The 18,001-nt window shown below is 47.4% G+C and overlaps 1 protein-coding gene across 1 annotated transcript in view; it reads right to left on the bottom strand.

The window, feature by feature from the left end:
- The window catches only part of SLC2A9 (solute carrier family 2 member 9), a 189,046-nt gene extending 173,857 nt beyond the window's left edge, over positions 1–15,189 (bottom strand). The window contains exons 1-2 of the mRNA NM_001130835.2: positions 15,053–15,189; positions 12,390–12,488 (exon numbers count right to left, since the gene is read on the bottom strand). Of these exons, the coding sequence (NP_001124307.2) occupies positions 12,390–12,488; positions 15,053–15,136 (183 nt within the window). The 5' untranslated portion in view covers positions 15,137–15,189. The remainder of the gene's footprint in view (positions 1–12,389; positions 12,489–15,052) is intronic.
- Positions 15,190–18,001: the final 2,812 nt, after the last annotated feature.

Genomic DNA, 18,001 nt, shown 5'->3' with positions numbered 1-18,001 from the left:
GCCTCTCAGGTGGTATCCAGACACCAGGGGCCCTCAGACACCAAGGGGAAGTCTCCCACCACAACTCTGGCAGCCCCAGACTATTGTAGCAGTACTAATGAAGCAGATTTCAAACAAGAAGCATTCTCCTACTAAAGAGCAAGGCTTAAAATGGCACAAATCTGAGGCCATTCACCAGGTTTCAGATTGGCATCTTTAGCCTGCATGCATGACTGCTTAAAAATTTCAGCCATCATGTTACATTTGATTGGTGTGTAAATTAGCCCTGGATTATGCACAGCCTTTTACAAAGGCATCAGAATGCTTTAGATAGATAGATAGATAGATAGATAGACAAAGTAGATCAAAGGAAGATAGGTAGGAGACAGATAGGTAGAGAAAGAAGAGAGGTGGATGGATGGATAGATAGATGGCCAGATGCAGCTATGCCAGTTAGAATTAGTCATGGAGAGAGAAAAGACAAAGGCTTAGATATGTAGCAATAAATGGACAAAAGAAAAAAATATAAAGAAATATAACATCTGTGGGAAAATGCGCCACTCATGGATTAATTGTTCATAAAGCCAGTCAGCTCTTTGGCTCCTAATGACACCAGCATCTACTGGAGCCTCACTCCTTTCCTAGAACCTTTAGCTCAGAGGTTAGCAAACAATGAGCCAATTGGCTAAATCTGGCCCTCTGCCTGTTTCAGTAAATAAAGTTTTATTGGGACATAGCCTCACTCATTCATTTACTTATTGTCTAATGCTGCTTTCTCATTACAAAGATAAAACGGAGTAGTTGGGACAAAGACCTTGTACCCTGCTAAGCCAAAAGTCTGCAAAAGCTCCAGCAGATCAGCTTGGTGAAGAAGAAGGAAGATAAACTTTAGAAGTAGACAGACCTGCATTCACATCCCTGTCTGTGTGAATGTGACCAATGCAGCACTAGAATTTTTACACAGGACAGTTGGCAATTTGGTCAAGGGTGAGGAGATATAGGGGGCTTGCCTTAGAACTGCATTTACACATAAAGAACTTTTTAAAAATCTTAAATTTATACATTTACTCATGATTCAGCAAATATTCATTATAAAGGTTTACTGTGTGCCAGACCCTTTTCTAGGGTGAAGACTATGTCTCCATGGGGCTTAAATTTTAAAATAAAGGAAAGGATATACAAGAAACAAATAAACATATAATACCTCGGATGGAGTTAAATACTGCAAAGAGAAATAAATTAGAGTGGGAGCTAGAGTGATGGCAAAGTGCTGTTTCAGATGGGCTGGTCAGGAAAGACATCTCTGAGAAGGGGACATTTGAACAGAGGCCAGAAGTAATCAGAGGAAAGAGCATAGGAATGTGGGAAAGAGCATTCCAGCAAAGGGAACAGCCAGTGCAAGGGTGCTAAGGTATCTATGTGCATGTGTGTTTGAGGAGTACCAGTGGGGAGAGGGGGTCATGTGGATAAGAAGGGGCAGTGTGAGGAATGTGCCAGTAGTAAGAGCTGAGTGGTTACTAGACACAGACCCCTTAGCGTATAGGCCACAGCAATCTGGGTTGGTTTCTAGGTGTGCTGGGTGGCTGTCAAAGGTTTTAAGCTAAGGCTCAGTATGACCTGCCTCAGTTTGTGAAGGATCCCTCTGGCCTTTGGGTTGAGAATAAACCGTAGGAGTCACAGTAGAAACAGGTAAACCAATTAGAATCCCTGCAGTGGGCCAGGCTAGACTGGCTTGAGAGGTAGGTGCTGAGGTATTTAGTCATGGCGATGGACGCACCACCACAGCACAGAAACTTTGAAGCTTCAGTGGCTAAAGTAAAGACTTCTGTCTAGCGTGCCTACTGCCTCCCAGACAGTTCTCTAACATCTTGTACCTATGCCATCTGAGGGAAGAAAGAACTGAGAACCTTCTGGAATATATCTTCAAGGGCTAGTCCTCAAGTGGCTTATATTCACTTCTGCTCATATCCCATTGTCCAAAGTTGGCCAAGGACCCCTCATGGATGCATAAGGCACATGGGTGTTCTCTTCCAAATGGGGCGTGGACAGGATATACATTCAAGAGGGACTGTTTTGAGGGGAAACCCATGAAAATTTAAGGAGTAGGGGTTAAAGGGTTCCCCAGGCTGCCCCAGGAACTTAGATACATTAACCTCCCTAGGCCTTAGGTTCCTCATCTATGAAAGGGAGTGAGTGATGGCGCCCTCACAGGATTGTAAGGGGGATGAAATCTTATGCCCCGCAAACTGTTCCTAACACAGACAAGTGTAGTCAGTGCTCATAGGTGGCAACCAACCATTTCCATTATCTGTATTCCAGAAAGTTTCCAAATACCTGGGGAGAGAGAAGCACCGAGCATCTGTGCGGTTGCAGCTGGGCAGCAGCCAGTGCCAATGTCTGCTACCACGTGGATTATTCAAGTCGTGAAATTCTGCCCTGGTGGCAAACAGCCATGGCCTGCAGCCCCTCTGTGTTCCCCCTGACCACCACCTGCACCCCAATTATCCCACTGCTGAGGAGGCAAAGCTGGTTGGCAGAGGCCTCAGGGCCTTATGTCATCGCTAAACCAGCATCCCTTTATTTGGGTCCACATCCCCACTGTGACAGATTTTCATCAGCACCCCTCGTGGCAGCCTCTGTCTGCCATCTCTGTGGGCAGATGCCCTCTGCCCCCAATATCTGCATCTCTGTGCAAACGAGGATCAGTTTCTCCTTCGAAAGTGCCAGAGCCCACACAAAAAAATACCCCTAGGTGTGGGCCCTTTCCACCTGTATTAAGTTACAGTCGCTGGGGTCTCTGCCCTCATCCTGGGCTCTTGGACCCTGGGCTGCCTGCTTACCCCTCCCCATGCCCACTGCAAAGGGCAGAGAGTATCAAGTGATTGCTAGACATGGACTGAGCTCCTCCATCAGGCCTCCTTTATTCCAACAGCCACTCATGAGGGGTTCGCCACTGCCCCCCTGCAGAGGTGCCTGTGTGCTGGGGATGGGGACTCCTGCTTGGGGTGACTCATACCCTGGAATGGACTCCCAGGCTGAGCCTTGGCCCTCAGCCCTGCTCTGGCACCAGAAGGCTAGGCAATGCTAGCCAGTGCTCTTGTTCTGGCCTCTGGAACTCTCCTTGGCCTGGCCCTGGCTCCCTTCCCAGCCTCCTCCCTGTCCACCCCTGAGAGCCTGCTGTCCAGAACCCCAGCTCTTCACCATTCCCAGAAAGCCTTGTACTCTCTCCCTCAAGCCACAGCCCCTGCCCTCCCCAGATAGAATAATGTCCTTCCCTGGCGCTGGGTTCATATCTCTGCTCAGCACATCTTATTACTACTGCTGGTCTTGAAAACAAGAACATGTGTCCTTTCATCTTGCCATCTCCAAGACCTAACCACATGATACAAGCAAGGTGAACACCCAGCCCAGGTACAGGGGGATTTACTGCCTGCCTATCCTCTCTGCATTTGAGTAGTAACATGAGGGAGAAATAAAATGTCAGGTAGGACCTGTGTCACCCCTTCAGACAGAGCACAAAAGGGGATTCCTGACTCACAACCTCACAGGAGCGAGTAGGGGAGGGCTTCGGTGCTGGCCTGGCCAAAAGCAGTCCTTCATTTCTCTCTGGTGCACACTGGTCAGATATAGAGCCCTCTCTGAGGAGAGCCCCTAGGAAGTAGGGATTAAGGGCAGAATTCAGGTACTGGTAGGTCTCTAGTGGTGATACCATCCCAATATCATCAGAACTGATCCCTAAAACTCCAGAGTTGCCATAGACAAAGCCCGCACAGTCATTCTGGTAGCAGGTATCACAGGTAAACAGCCCACTGGGCTCATTGTGGGTCCTTTAGGCCTTCCCCATAATCATCCTTTGCCTTTTTACCATCCCGAGGCTCCCCCATTGCCTGACTTCTGGAGACTGGCAATGGTGGATAGTGAAGTGGCCAAAACGGCATGGGTCTCAGATTCAGATAGATTGAGTGCGAATCTCAGGTCTGCCACCTGCCACCTCCTAGCTGTGTGACCTTGAGCAAGTTGCTTAAACTTTTAACTTCTGTTTCCTCATCCATGACATGGTTATGAAAGTCAACAATTAACTGCTATGGACTCAATGGTGTTCTCTCCAAATTCACATGTTGAAGCCTTAACCCACAGTGTGAATGTATCTAGAGATGGAGCTTTGGGGAGGTGATTAGGGTTGGATAAAGTTCTGAGAATGGGGCCCTCATGGTGGGGTTAGTGCCCGTATAAGAAGGGACATCAGAGAGCTTGCTTGCTTACTGTCTCTGCCACATGGGAACAATGAGAAGGCAGCCATCTGTGAGCCAGGAGATGGCTCCTCACCAGGAACTGACCATGCCAGCACCCTGACTGAAGAGTTCCAACGTCCAAAACCATGAGAAATAGATGTCAGTTGTTTGAGCTTCCCAGTATGTGACATTTTTGTTACAGCAGCCTGAATAGACTAATATGCTAGCATGTCTATGAGAATTTCTATGTGCCTGGCATGTGCATTTTATTGCAGAGATGACAGGCTAGTGATCAACTCTGTGTCCCCCTCAGTAGTAGAGAGTAGATCTTGGAAAGCAGTTAAGGGTGATTCTTCCCAGGCCTCTGTGTCTACGCAGGCTGGGCACTGCACTGCATTTAGGGCTCTCTTGGCCCTTCTAAAATGTGTATAATGAGCCATGGTCCCCAAAGCCTGAGGACACCAGGCTGAAAATGTCTCACACTGTCACAATGACTGAACAGTGTGCAGGGCATGCTAGCCACAAAAGTAGAGCCACAACATTACGTCCCATGTTGTGAATCTGGCTGGCACAGAAAAGAACCTGATTAAAAACATGTCCAGTAATCAAGAAACCCGAAACTTTTACCTAAAACTGGACACTGTTAATGCTCGAGCATGTGAGCCCTGAAGCCAGACAGGCCAGAGTCATACTCTGGCACCCACTTATTGTGTGCCCATGGGAAAGCAAGCCAGTTAACAGTATGCATCAGTTTTCTCACCTATAAAATGAGGATAATGATGAAACACACCTCATAGGGCTGTCATAATGATGCATGGCACAAATGCATGGAAAGTGCTTGGAGGAAAGGCTGGCACCTAACATGTGATCTTTTCATGTGTGTTGTTACTGATGTTGTCTTAAAATTTATTATTAATATTATGAAATTTAAAAGCCACCCTAACCATGTGTAGATCTTCAGAAATCTGTTCTCCTGAATTAGAAGGATGACTTATCAAACCCTCTCAACTCAGCTCATCGTCTCTCCCATTAAATACCTCCAAGCTCTGGGCCCTTCTGTTCTTCCCACTGACAATAAAGTTCTTTTTTCTAAAAGATAAGTCATATCACCCCCATCTCAGGAACCTGCCATGGCTCCCCAGGGCCCATAGACTAAATCTCAATCTGCTGCTTAAGATTTGAAGCCCTTTGCTTCTGGCTCCATCCTACTTTTCCACTTCTTATTCCATTCCGTCTCCCTATTTCCTCTGGATACCAGCATATTACACCTCTACTAACTATTCCCAACATGTTAGCATTTCAGCATGGCCAGGCCTTTGGATATGCTTCAGCTCTCAGGCTCTCCCCCTGAAGCCCATGGAAATCCTCCCCCATCTCTCATGACTCAGCTCAAATGCCATGTTGCCTTTCCTGATCACCAACATTAAACACCTGGTAGGCTCTCAGTAAATATTTGTTAAAAGAGACTTCTGGTTTCTAGTCCAGCATGTAAAAATCTTGGAAGCTACTAATCTGTCCTAACAAGTAAAAAGCTAAACAAATTGAAAAATCAACAACTCTTAGATCAATCAGAGAAATGAAATCATAGGGCAAACTTCTGTCCTGAAAATTGAAGAGGCAGACAGACAGAGAATCACAACTTACTAGAGCAAAAATCCATAGCATAAACCCCTGAAGGAAAAAAATACTAGGGTAGGAAAACCTGAACTGGGATTGACAAATTGCTCGAGGCTCAGTGTAGACATAGCTCAGAGTTAAAACTCTAGGGGTGCCTAGTCACAGCCCCTGCATACACTTTTGTGAGTTTTATCACCAAGAACTCTATCAAAGATCCTCATGGCGAATATCCAAGATAAATCCCCTCATGTTTCCAGCAGAGGAGAGGAAAAGAATCATTCTGAAATACATCAAAGCATTCTGTTCTTTGCAAGGCCTGCCCTCCAGAGAAACAATTTTACCTGAGCTTAATCTACCTGATGGGGTTTTATCAGAACCTAATCTATCTGGGTGAAGGGAAATGCCCAACTCAAGCCTACTCTAGCCATCCTGTCTCACCCAAGTTGGGAGTAAGCAGGACCTAAGAGGCACTGATGAAGTTCATAGTCTAGGGTTGAGGGCTGGCCAAAAGACTGAGACTTTATCATAAGACTATAGCATGCTTCTTCTCCCTTCATGCCTTACACTGCTAAAAGTTTATTTACTGCAGTTCCTTTTGCCCTGTACATCATTCCATCTTTCAGAAAAATTATGAGGCATACTAAAAGGCAAAAGTCAGTTTGAAGAGAGTAAACAAGCATCAGAGCCAGAGTTGGATATGGCAGGCAGGAATATTGATTGGACTTATCAGACTGGGAATTTTTTTAATTGGTTAATATGCTCAAGGCTTAATTGGGAAAAGACAGTATGCAACAACAGATGAACAGTGTAAGTTCAGAGATAGCTATTCTATGAAAGAACCAAAAAGAAACGGTAGAGATCAACCAATAGTGAAAATTAAGTAACAGAAATGAGGAATAGACCCTGCCAAGGAAAGAATCTTTGAGCTTGAGATATGACAACAGAACACCCAAAAACTGAAAAACAAAGAGAAAAAAAAAACCAGAACAGAATATGCAAGAACTGTGGGAAAAGTCCAAAAGGTGTAATATACACATAGCAGGAACACACAGAAGGAGAAAGGACAGAGGTGCGAACAGAGGAAACATTTGAGGCAATAATGACTGAGAATTTCCTCAAATTAATGTCAGACACTAAACCACAGATTCAGGTAGCTCAGAAAACACCAAACAGTATAAATGTAAAAACAAAGAAGCAAACAAAAAACACAACAACAGAAACGTAATGGCATTAGGGAGGGCATGTGATGTGATGAGCACTGGGTGTTATACGCAACTGATGAATTATTGAAAACTACATCTGAAACTAATGTTGGCAAATTGAATTTAAAAAATCTTACACCCAGGCATATTATATTCAAACTTCAGAAAATCCAAGATAAAAAAAAAATCTCTTAAAAGAAGCCAGATGAAAAAAAAATCTTACCTATAGCAGATAAAAGATAAAAATCACACCCAACTTCTCAGAAACCATGCAAGAAGAGGATGAAGTAAAATACCCAAATACTGAGGTGGGGAGGAAAAAAACCCTGCTAGCCTAGAATTCTGTATCCTGCAAAATTATCCTTCAAAAGTGAATGAGAGGTAGAGACTTTTTCAAACATTGAGGGAATTTGTTGCCAGTAGATCTGCCTTGCAAGAAATGTCAAATGAAGTTTTTCAGGGAGAAGGAACCAGATAAAGCTTGAAACCCAGATTTCCATAAAGAAAAGAGCACAGGAGAATGAATAAGTAAAGGTAAAATGAACAACTTTTTCTCATTTTTTTAAAGATTTATTTATTTACTTGAGGGTGGAGGGGCAGAGGGAGAGAGAGAGAGAATCTTAAGCAGACTCCACACAGAGCACAGAGCCTGATGCAGGGTTCAATTTTGTGACCCTGAGATTGTGACCTAAGCTGAAACCAAGAGTCAGACACTTAACCAACCAAGCCACCCAGATGCCCCTTTTTTCTTATTCTTAATTAATCTAACAGATAACAGTTTGTTCAAGATAATAATAGCGGCAATGTATTTGATTATCTATATAAAATGCTTATGTGTGAGTGAAATGAATAATACAGGGGTGGGAAAGAGGAATTATAAATATTTTGCTATTATAAAGTGAAGTCTTATTACCGGTGAAGCAAGGTAGTATTATTTGTAAGTAGCCTTGGATTAGTTGAAAATGTGTATCGCAAACTTTCAGACAACCACTAAAGAAAGTTAAAAAAAGAAAGAGGTAAAAAAGAGGTAAATTGATATGCTAGGAAAGAGAAAATGGAACCATGTAAAATGCTCAGTTAAAACCACAAAAGGCACAAGTGTGGAAGACAAAAATAGGAACAAAGAACAAGCACAACAAATAGGAAACAATAACATATCATATAGCAATTAACCCAACTATGTCAATAATCACCTTAAATGTCAATGAACTAAATATGGCAATTAAAAGACAGAGATTGTCAGAGTGGATAAAAAAAAAAACAAGGCCCAGCTATATGTTATCTACAAGAAACTTACTTAAAATATAAAGACAGATTAAAAGTATAGGGATGAAAGAAAGATACACCATGCTGACATGAATTAAAAGTATAGGGATGAAGTATAGATACACCATGAGCAAGTTGCTTAAAAATATAGGGATGAAGAAAGATACACCATGCTGACATGAATCAAAGGAAAGCAATAATAACTATATTAATTTTAGACAGGGAATACTTTGGCAAGGAGAGTTAATAGGGAAAAAGGGGGGCATTGCATACTGATAAAGGGACCAATGCTCCAAGAAAATATAACAAGCCTTAATGTGTATATGCTAGCAACAGAGCATGAGGGTACATAAGGCAAAAGCTAACAGACCTATAAGGAAAAATAGATGAACCATTATTATATTCAGACACTGAAATACCCCTCATCAACCAACTGGATACTTCTGCTCTTGGAAAGACGATGTCAAGAGAATGAGAAGATAAGCCACAGACTGGGAGTAAATACTTGCAAAAGACACATCTAATAAAGAACTGTTGCCCAAAATATGCAACAAACTCTTAAAAAAAAACCCACAACCATAACAGCACAAATAATCCAATTAAAGAAATAGACAAGTGGAGCCCTGGGCGGCTCTGTTGGTTGAGCATCTGCCTTCAGCTCAGGTCATGATCCCAGAGTCCTGGGTTTGAGCCCTGCATTGGGCTCCCTGCTCAGCGGGGAGCCTGCTTCTCCCTCTCCCTCTACCCCTTGCCCCTGCTTGTGCACTCTCTCTGTCAAATAAATAAAATCTTAAAAAAAAAAAAAAAAAAAAAGATGAGCAAGAGATCTGAACAGACACCTCACCGAAAGGGATATGTAAACATATGAAAAGATATTCCTGTCTTTTCAAAAAACATATGAAAAGGTATTCAACATCATTGTGTCATTAGGGAATTACAATGAAAACAATGAGATACCAGGACTCATCTATTTTAGAACATCCCAAATCCAAAGCACTAACGACATCAAATGTTGGTGAGAATGGAAAGCAATAGGAACTTTCACGCATTGCTGCTGGGAATGCAAAACTGCCCGGCCACTTAGGAAGGTGGCTTCTCAGTTTCTTACAAAACTAACCATAGTCTTCCCATGTGATTCAGCAATCATGCTCCTTGGTATTTAGCCAAGTGAACTGAAAGCTTCTGTCTACACAAAAACCTGCACATGGATGTTTATGGCAACCTTATTCATAGTCTTCAAAGCAAAGATGCAATCAAGATGTCCTTCTGCAGATGAGTGGCTCAAGAAACTAGTACATTCAGACAATGGAATACTATTCAGCTCTAAAAAACAAACAAACAAACAAACAAAAAAACAAAAACAAATGAACTTTTGAGCCATGTACAGACATGGAGGAAGCTTAAGCGCATAATCCTAAGTGAAAGAAGCCAGTCTGAAAAGGCCACATACTATGTGATTCCAACCGCATTACATTCTGGAAAAAGCAAAACTATGAAGACAGTAAAAAGATCAGTGGTTGCCAGGGGTTAGTAGGGAGAGAAAAAGGAATAGCAGAGCAGAGGATTTTTAGGGTAGTGAAACTGTTTTGTAAGATACCACAATGGTGGGTACATGTCATTCTACATTTGTCAAAACTCATAGAAGACACAGCCCAAGAGTCAACCTTCAATGTAAACCGTGGGCTTTGGGTGATGTTGATGTAGCGCGGCAGGTTCACTGATGACAACAAATGTACCCCCCCTCTGGTGCAGGACGTTGATAGCGGAGAGGGCAGTGCATGGGGGGTGGGCAGAAAGGGATGTGGGGGGATTCTCTGAACTTTCTGCTCCATTTTGCTGTAAACTCTGTTAAAGCTGCTCTAAAAAATAAGGTTTATTAATTACAAACAAGTTGTAAATGGATGAATGACCGAATTGATCCTGCCTCTTCTGCCGACTGTTGTTGTGTGAACTTATGTTTTTCTGCCTACGTCATTTTATTCAGGGTTCAAGTTTCACAAGGGTTTTGCTCCACAAACCATGAGTGCAAAGGTCTTCCACCCTCTGCTGGAATTTCTGCTGAACGGTCAAGATAAAGCAAGAGTGTAAACTTCTAATCTTCTTTTAAAGACAAGTATGGACAAATCAGGTCCCCACGTCGGGATGATGCACAATGACAAAGTCAAAGCCACTGATTGCTGCAAGAATTCGAGGAGGCCACTGAGGCCCCTGGTTTTCAAAGTGGTCTTAGCGTCAGAATCCGCTTTTCAAATCAACTTACACAGAACCCCAAAATGTTCAAGAGTTAACAGATTAAACAAAACAAAACAAAACACAGAAATCAGAACTGTCCTGGCCCATGACTCTAACATGTGTCATTTCCTAACACATTCATTTTTCCTTCTAGCTCATCCACCGAGAAACATCATAGACGTCCTTCCTATATTATTGTCCACATAGTTGCTGACAACATTGAACAGGACAGGCTCAGTAGCATGATTTAGAAACTTCCCTCTTCTTGCATATATGTAGACACATTTGTAGAGATGTAATGATGTAATTATTTTGGACATTATGTTTTAAAACTTTTCAAATGCATAGAAAAGTAAGGGAATAGAATAATGAACATCTACATCTAGATTTCATAGTTGTAATTATTTTTTTATATTTCTGTCACATATATAGGTACTGTTTTTTATTTTCCTAGTTTGGACAAACCAGCTATTAAAGACATTGTGGGACTTTTGAAAGGTATCCGAATTTTAAAAAGGCCTAGGGCTCCTGGGAACCCTTTGAGACCCAACTGTCCAGTTTTGCACATGGAGGTACTGGACCCCCAAACAAGGAAAAGCCTGAAAAGCCTCCAGGAAGGTCTTTAGTCTGGCTTCTGTTTGTTCCTTTAGCTCCTGCCTTATGCTCCCCCAAAGGCCTCCTGTGCTCCAACCGCATCACACCTGCATTCCTGCAAACTTTTCACAGATCCCAACTTTTACTCTGCCTTTAAGATGACACTGAGGCATCATCTCCTCCAGGAAGCCTTACCCCACATCCTTCACCCTACCCCCAAAGGGTGGAGGTAGGTCAAACAGAAGCCAGCACCCCCAGGAATGGGTAGCACCTAGACCTAATAGTCTAGGTAGGCAGAACCAAACCAAACCAGCAAAGGGGCAGGGAGGCATTAGGAGGGCCTAGGGAAACGCACTTGTAAAAGGACATTCCAAAAGGGAAGTAAGTATTGCTAAGAGAGTCCCTCAGAATGGGGTGGGGAGGGTATTGAGGAAGCAGAGCCTATTGACTCCTGTTTGAATTCTGGGAACACCATGAAGTCTTGACTTTTGTCAATTATGACTTGCCACTTGCACATTGGCCACCTCTTGGAAGACCTCCTCTACTGTGGACTGAAATAGAGAGAAGGTAGCACTCGTTTGCTCCAGAGCCAATCCTGCATTAGGTGGTCAGTTAAACTCTTCTGTCAGCACCGATCACAACTCCTTCAAAACGAGCTACCCAGCCTCCTGGGGTCTGCCCTTATAACCCTGCACTCCCCATTGCAATTCCAAGCGCAATGTCAATCTCCATCCTCTCCCTGCCTCCCACATTGCAAACCCTAAGATCCCAAATAAACACCTTTGGTTGCTTTACAGCCTCTTCTTCTTGATCGACATGCCTAATGTCTTGATTCCAGACACAAAAACCAACAATCGATCTTACCCAACAGATACCCAAGTGACCTCTAGCTACGATTAAAAGCCATAAGCACAAAAAGAACATCAGGAAAATGTTTATGCATGAGGTCTCTCTGGCTCCTCGGAGTCTATGCCGAGGAATAAGTCCCTCAGGATCAGCCCCTGGGCCTCCCAAGACCCCCCCTCCCTGCCTTGCGCTCTCCCAGGACACTCGGCAAGGAACTGAACACCCCGTGCTGTCACCACTGTTTCTGTGTCTCCCATCTCCCCCTCTGGCTCTCTCCCGCTCTCCCAGACCCTCTGCTACAGAACCAGCCTGCCAAGGTTTGCAGCATCAGGTGCCAGCCCGCTGGGCAGGTAGCACCCGAAGTTTGCACGTGGCCGCAGCGCCCTCTGCCGGGCGCATCCCGCAGCCGCGGGGCACTCACCGGAGTGGGGGCGTTCACCACCGACAGGTTGTACCCGTAGAGGAAGGAGGAGCCGAAGGCGCCCACGAAGGAGGCCACGAGGAGCAAGCAGGACCAGTCCTGGGAAGCAAGAGGACAGCACGTCAGATCTGGCAGTCGGCACACAGCTAGGGGCCCACCGGACGTACCCGGGCTGTCCCCTGGTCTGGGGAGGCTGCCGCAGGTGCGTTGCCTGTCGGGGGCCCACCTGCGCAGGCAGGCTCCTGGGTGAGTTCCGGCCACGCAGGCACCGAGCTCGGCTCGCCTCTGACGGCTGCAACAGACAGGGACTCGCAGACCTGACGCCCTTAGCGGGTGCTGTGCAAGCAGCCACACACTATTATGTCGGCTGAACTTGGCCACTTTCTGAACCACATCGGAGCAAAAAGCAAAGCCAGACTCAGCCACCGGCAGTAGCAGCTGGCGCTTAGAAGAGGTATGGGCCAGGCATTGTTCAGAGCACTTTCTGGGGTACTGTCTCATGGAATCCTCAGATCAGTACTATGTTATGCTGATTTTATAGGTGAGGAAACAGGCACAGAGGTGTCCGTGGTGCTGTCTGGGATGGGGGCTGGAGCCCATGCAGTGTCCCCCTGCACCCCATTGCCTCTCCCCCACCGGCTCTCCATCTGGGAACAGCGTCTAGGGCCTGAGGCTGCTCACAGCTGCACAGGTGCATACACGCTCACATGCACGCACACACAGCACTGCACGTGCTGTTCCAGACTCAGCTGTCGATCTGCAGGCCAGTCTGAGCACCTCAGGACAAGGACCTCTAGAGAGACACAGGGCTCAGCCCGGAGAACGAGGCATCTGCCTCCATGTAATCCTCTCCTTTGGCCTCATCCAAGGATGGTCACAATCAAGACAGGACCATGGAGCAGAAACATCTAGGCCCCCTGGCAAAAGCTGCCCGGCTGGCAGGAGCTGGCAGCGGGAGCAATTGCCATCCTAAGCTGGCCAGGGGAATATGGGCCACTCTCCAGATGGAGGGGACCCAGGTGCTCTTAGAATCCACTCTCTCTGCTATCATCTCTGCTAGCACGTGTGTGCTTATCAGGTCAGGCCCTGATAAAGCTCCAGGGATTCACCGGCAACAAAACAGACAAGGCCCACAGTTCAGGCAACTGTGTCAGTCAAACACTGTTTGGAAGGGAAAGCCGGACCCCGATAGCCGACTCCCTGCTCTGCCCACCTCAGTAGTCTCCTCTAGCATGGGGGGCAGTGCTAGAGGTGCTGGATGGTTCTACCACTTACCTGTGAGAACCCGAGCCAGTTTCTTGACCTTTCTCGGTCAAGCTTGCCGAGCTGTAAAATGGATCTAATAACACCACTGGCTGTGCAGGTTGTTGCGGACTCACTGTGTTGCTGGATGAGGATGTTTAGAATGTTACGTGCACACAGGGAGTGTTCAGAAGGGCTGTTTACTCTTTCTGCTGCAGCCTGCCACCCAGAATGGCTGTTGCTCAGGTCAGATGCCAACGTCTCTCTTGGCCTAGCCTGTAGGCCTGAAATTCCCCCCTTCTAGAGACTTTTGTATCTAAGGCCCATTGCCAGCCTCTTCTCTGAAAGCTCCAACTCCTCATGTTTACGTGTTTCTCTCTCTCTCTCTTTTTTTTTTAAGATTTTATTTATTTATTCATGAGAGAGAGAGAGACAGAGACAGAGACAGAAGCAGACTCCATGCAGGGAGCCCGATGTGGGACTCGATCCCGGGTCTCTGTGATCAGGCCCTGGGCCGAAGGCAGTGCTAAACCACTGAGCCACCAGGCTGCCCTACATTTCTCTTTGATTCAACTCCGTCTTACCTGGGATCTGCAGCTTAGGCCTGTAACCTTGGGCCAGTACATCGCTGCTCTGTGACTCAGTATTCTTATCTGAAAGTGGAGGTGATAACAGACCCCACCCCCTAGGCTGTTACGCTGAGTTAACACTGTGCCCATGAGCGTTAGTGGCAGAGGCTGGACAGTGGCAAGGGTCTTACTTTTTGAGGGTGGGGGTCTTGCTTCCAGGCACCATGCCTACTGCAGAGAAGGTATTCAGTAAATGCTAGTGATAGGATGGAGGTGAGAAAGGGGGTTTATAAGCCACCGGGATGGACATTGCCAGCTATGGGGCCAGAATCTTTTACTGTTTTTAAGAGGAGGCTGAACTGTATGAGATTCAGCAATAGAACAAGCTGCATTTTAGACAAAATGCCCATGCTCCATAGTCACTTATCTGTCCCTGGGCCCCTTGCTTCCAGCCCTGATCCCTGTCCCTTTGTCCACACCCATCAGAGGATAGACAGGGCAGGTGGGAGCCTCTCCCGGGGCCCCTGCCCCTGCTTGGCCAGCAGGTCCCCACCACTTCTCATCACCTGCCCCAGGGACAGAGGCTACCTGCTGTGTGGGGGCAGGGAGGGAAAAGGGGACGCCCCCCCCCCCCCCCCCGGCCCGTGCGAGGCAGTTCTCTGCCGTGGCCTCATTTCGTAAGCACAGGCACATTGCCAGAGGGAAACTGCAGCCCCAGAGAGAGAGCTCCACAGCCAAGGTCACGGGGACCAGGGCCCCAGGCCTTTCAGGCAGCGGAGGGAGGCAGGCACAGCCTCCCACGCTGGGCCTCTGAGCCCCATGGCAGGTCCACAGGACTGTTTCTGCGTTTACCTTTCTGGTCCTCCTGCCCGGCGTCCCTCTTGGGGTGCGGCCACGCTTGGCAGCCCCTGGGTGAGCCCGGGCCCGGGAGTCCATGCTCCGCAGGCTGTGAGCCGGGCCAGGGCATCTCTGAGCAAGAGGCAGAGTCCACGAGGGGGCGGGGGCCCGGCAGGAAATGCGGCAGTTCTGTCTCTATGAACAGGAAATGGGCACCGTGGGCTGTGTCCCGCTCCCAGTCAGAGGGGCAACCCAAGAGTCCTGGAAGGGAAACTTGCCTTCTCACGAATCCTCTGATTCTCCCTCCCAGCAAGGCCAGCGTGCAGAGAGGGAGCACTGGGCATAAACCCAGGGTGTCTAAGGATTGGGACAGAACGGAGCGTCCCTGATGGCAGGGCATGCCTGGTGGGGCCCCAACCCTGCCTGTCTAACCGTGTCCTTAGCCAAGTCACTTAGCTTCTCTGAGCTACTGCATTTATGAGAAGACTGATCCGTCCGGGACTGTCTATCCCGTAGTTATTCTGAGGCTCAAACAGAAAACACACAGCCCCTGAGCAGCCTGCTGGACGTGGGGATGGCCGCCCTGCAGCTTTGGAACAAATGGGGAGGTTCTGGGTTTGGAAGAAAAACGATCTGCCACTTGGCCATTCCTCTGTCCTGCTCACTCAGCACTGGCTCTGGAGGGGGAAGACCTCCTTCTCACCTGCCCCTGCAGGGAAATCAATAAGGAGGCAGGAGCCCTCAATGCATACTCGACATCATGAGAATTAATTCACCATGTGGCCAATTTGCCCCAGATGTCAGACAAGTATCTTTAATCATGACAGGTTTAGGACAGTGTGCCATTTGCTTCCGGAGGCAGAGAGCAGGGACAGAGGCCAGCGGGCGATGGTATGTTTGGGGAATGCAGAAGCCCTAGAAGGCCAGGCAGGCATCAAGCCCACAAAGATACAAGAAGCAAGCAAACTAGGTTTAGTGGATCGCAGACATTGAAACTAGGGCTGGATCGCAGAAGACTTTCTGGAAGAGGAGATTCCTGAGTAAGCCCAGGGAATATGCAGGCAGAGAAGGGGCATGGGTGGGGATGGGGGGGGGGGGTGTCATTGAACCAAGACCCACAGGCATAGATGCCCTGGGGTAGGTGGAGGAACAAAATAATTGAGCATGGCTGGGCCCTGAGCTATGGGAGGCGGTGGGAAGGGGCCAGGACAGCTGCCTCCCTGTGTCTTGGGGACCCACAGGGTGCGGTCCTGACGGGACTTTAAGTCCATCCTCATTTCCATTTCCTCCTCCCCTCTCTCCCCCCTTATCTCAGGCCCTTCCACGGGTTATCTCTGGCTTCATCGTGACTAACAGGACATCTCACCTGATTTTGCTAAAATTCAAACTGAATCAAGTGATCTTCCCCCACTCTCTGCCATTTAAAATTGTTTCATGTTTCCCCAGTGGGGTTGAAAATTCAGTAGGCCCCAGGAGCAAGAGGTCAACACAAATGTGCAACTATAGGGATGTCTGGATGGCTCAGTGGTTGAGCATGTGCATTTCAGCTCAGGTCATGATCCTGGGATCATGTCCCGCATCAGGTTCCCCTCAGGGAGCCAGCTTCTCCCTCTGCCTGTGTCTCTGCCTCTCTCTGTGTCTCTCATGAATAAATAAATAAATTTTTTTTTTTTAAAGTGCAACTACCAAAGGGAGGAGGTCCCTGGTGTCTGGGACACCCCTGTGCTGTGAGAACTTCCAAAGCCAGCAAGCATTAAAGGCCCTGCCAGTGGAGCACAGCATGGCCACCAGCCACCTGCAGACTCCGAGTGTGGACGCAAGCCCCTGGCAGAGCTGTCCCTGTACACCTCTCCTGACTCAACCTCCCTGATCCAAGACCTGCTGAATTAGAGCTCTGAGGGTGGATGCCAGAGGGGATGCAGATCCCAGGGGTGGAAGGAGACCATCCTCTAGCAGTTGCCCCTGGTCCAGCCCTGCACCACAGGCTATCCCAGCTCCTAAGACTGGACATGTGCAGATTTCATGTCCCCTCTTGGCCTAGCAGCCTGGAGGCAGTGCTTGGGCTGAAGACTTCCTCTTCCATAACTTCTCTCCCTGGCCTGCCAACAAACCAACCCAGAGGTGAGCAGTGTCTTGCCCCAGGTCACACACCTAAAAGTTGAGCTCAAGTTCCAGGCCAGCGCTCCAGCTATTTGGAGAGCCTGGGCTTCTCACTAACTGCACTTCCTTCCTGCGGGCAGGAGAGTGATCTCAAATTCCCAGGGCTTTTCCGGATGGCAAACAGCTCTACTTTCTGGGACACCTTGGTGAAGGTGATAGGAGCTGTCCCTTTGCTTTGCCACAGCTTAGTGGTTTAAAACCCAGACATGGGTGGCACACTGCCTGGGGTTGAGCCTCCGCTCAGCCACTTACAACCTGTGAGCCCTTGCACAGGTCACTTGGGCTCTCTGTGGTACAATGTCCTCCTCTGTAACATGGGCACAACCCTGCCACCACCTCATAGACTCATTTCTGGGATATTCTGTGAGTTTATACTTGAAAAGCATGTAGAAGAGCCACACAAGTACGACAGCATGCGGCATACAGCAAGCGTGCAATGAATACTCATTATTATTTTTTTAAGTCACCTTGTCCCCAGATAATGTGCCATATCTGGACCCAAATGCTCTCACTTTTTTCTAAATTAAGGCCATCGTGTGTACTCTGTGTAGAAAGATCTGCGCCCTGCTAGGGTATTAGTGTCCTCGATGGTAAAAGGGGAGGTTGGGGGGCCAGGTCAATGTCCCTGGACAATTGCCAAGGCCCGTTCCAGTGCTCATGTTTGGTCTCTCGGCATTGAACATGATGTGTTGCGGCTCATTGGGTTGGACGGTAGTTACTCGAGATTTCTATGTTCCCCAAGCACCCTCCTCCTGCACCTCCAGAACATGTCTATGCTAATTTGCCCTTGGCCCAATGTGTTCA

The sequence above is a fragment of the Canis lupus genome, chromosome 3 (genome assembly GCF_011100685.1).
Source record: "Canis lupus familiaris isolate Mischka breed German Shepherd chromosome 3, alternate assembly UU_Cfam_GSD_1.0, whole genome shotgun sequence".
Lineage (NCBI taxonomy): Eukaryota > Metazoa > Chordata > Mammalia > Carnivora > Canidae > Canis > Canis lupus.
This window is presented reverse-complemented; position numbering and strand designations above follow the sequence as displayed.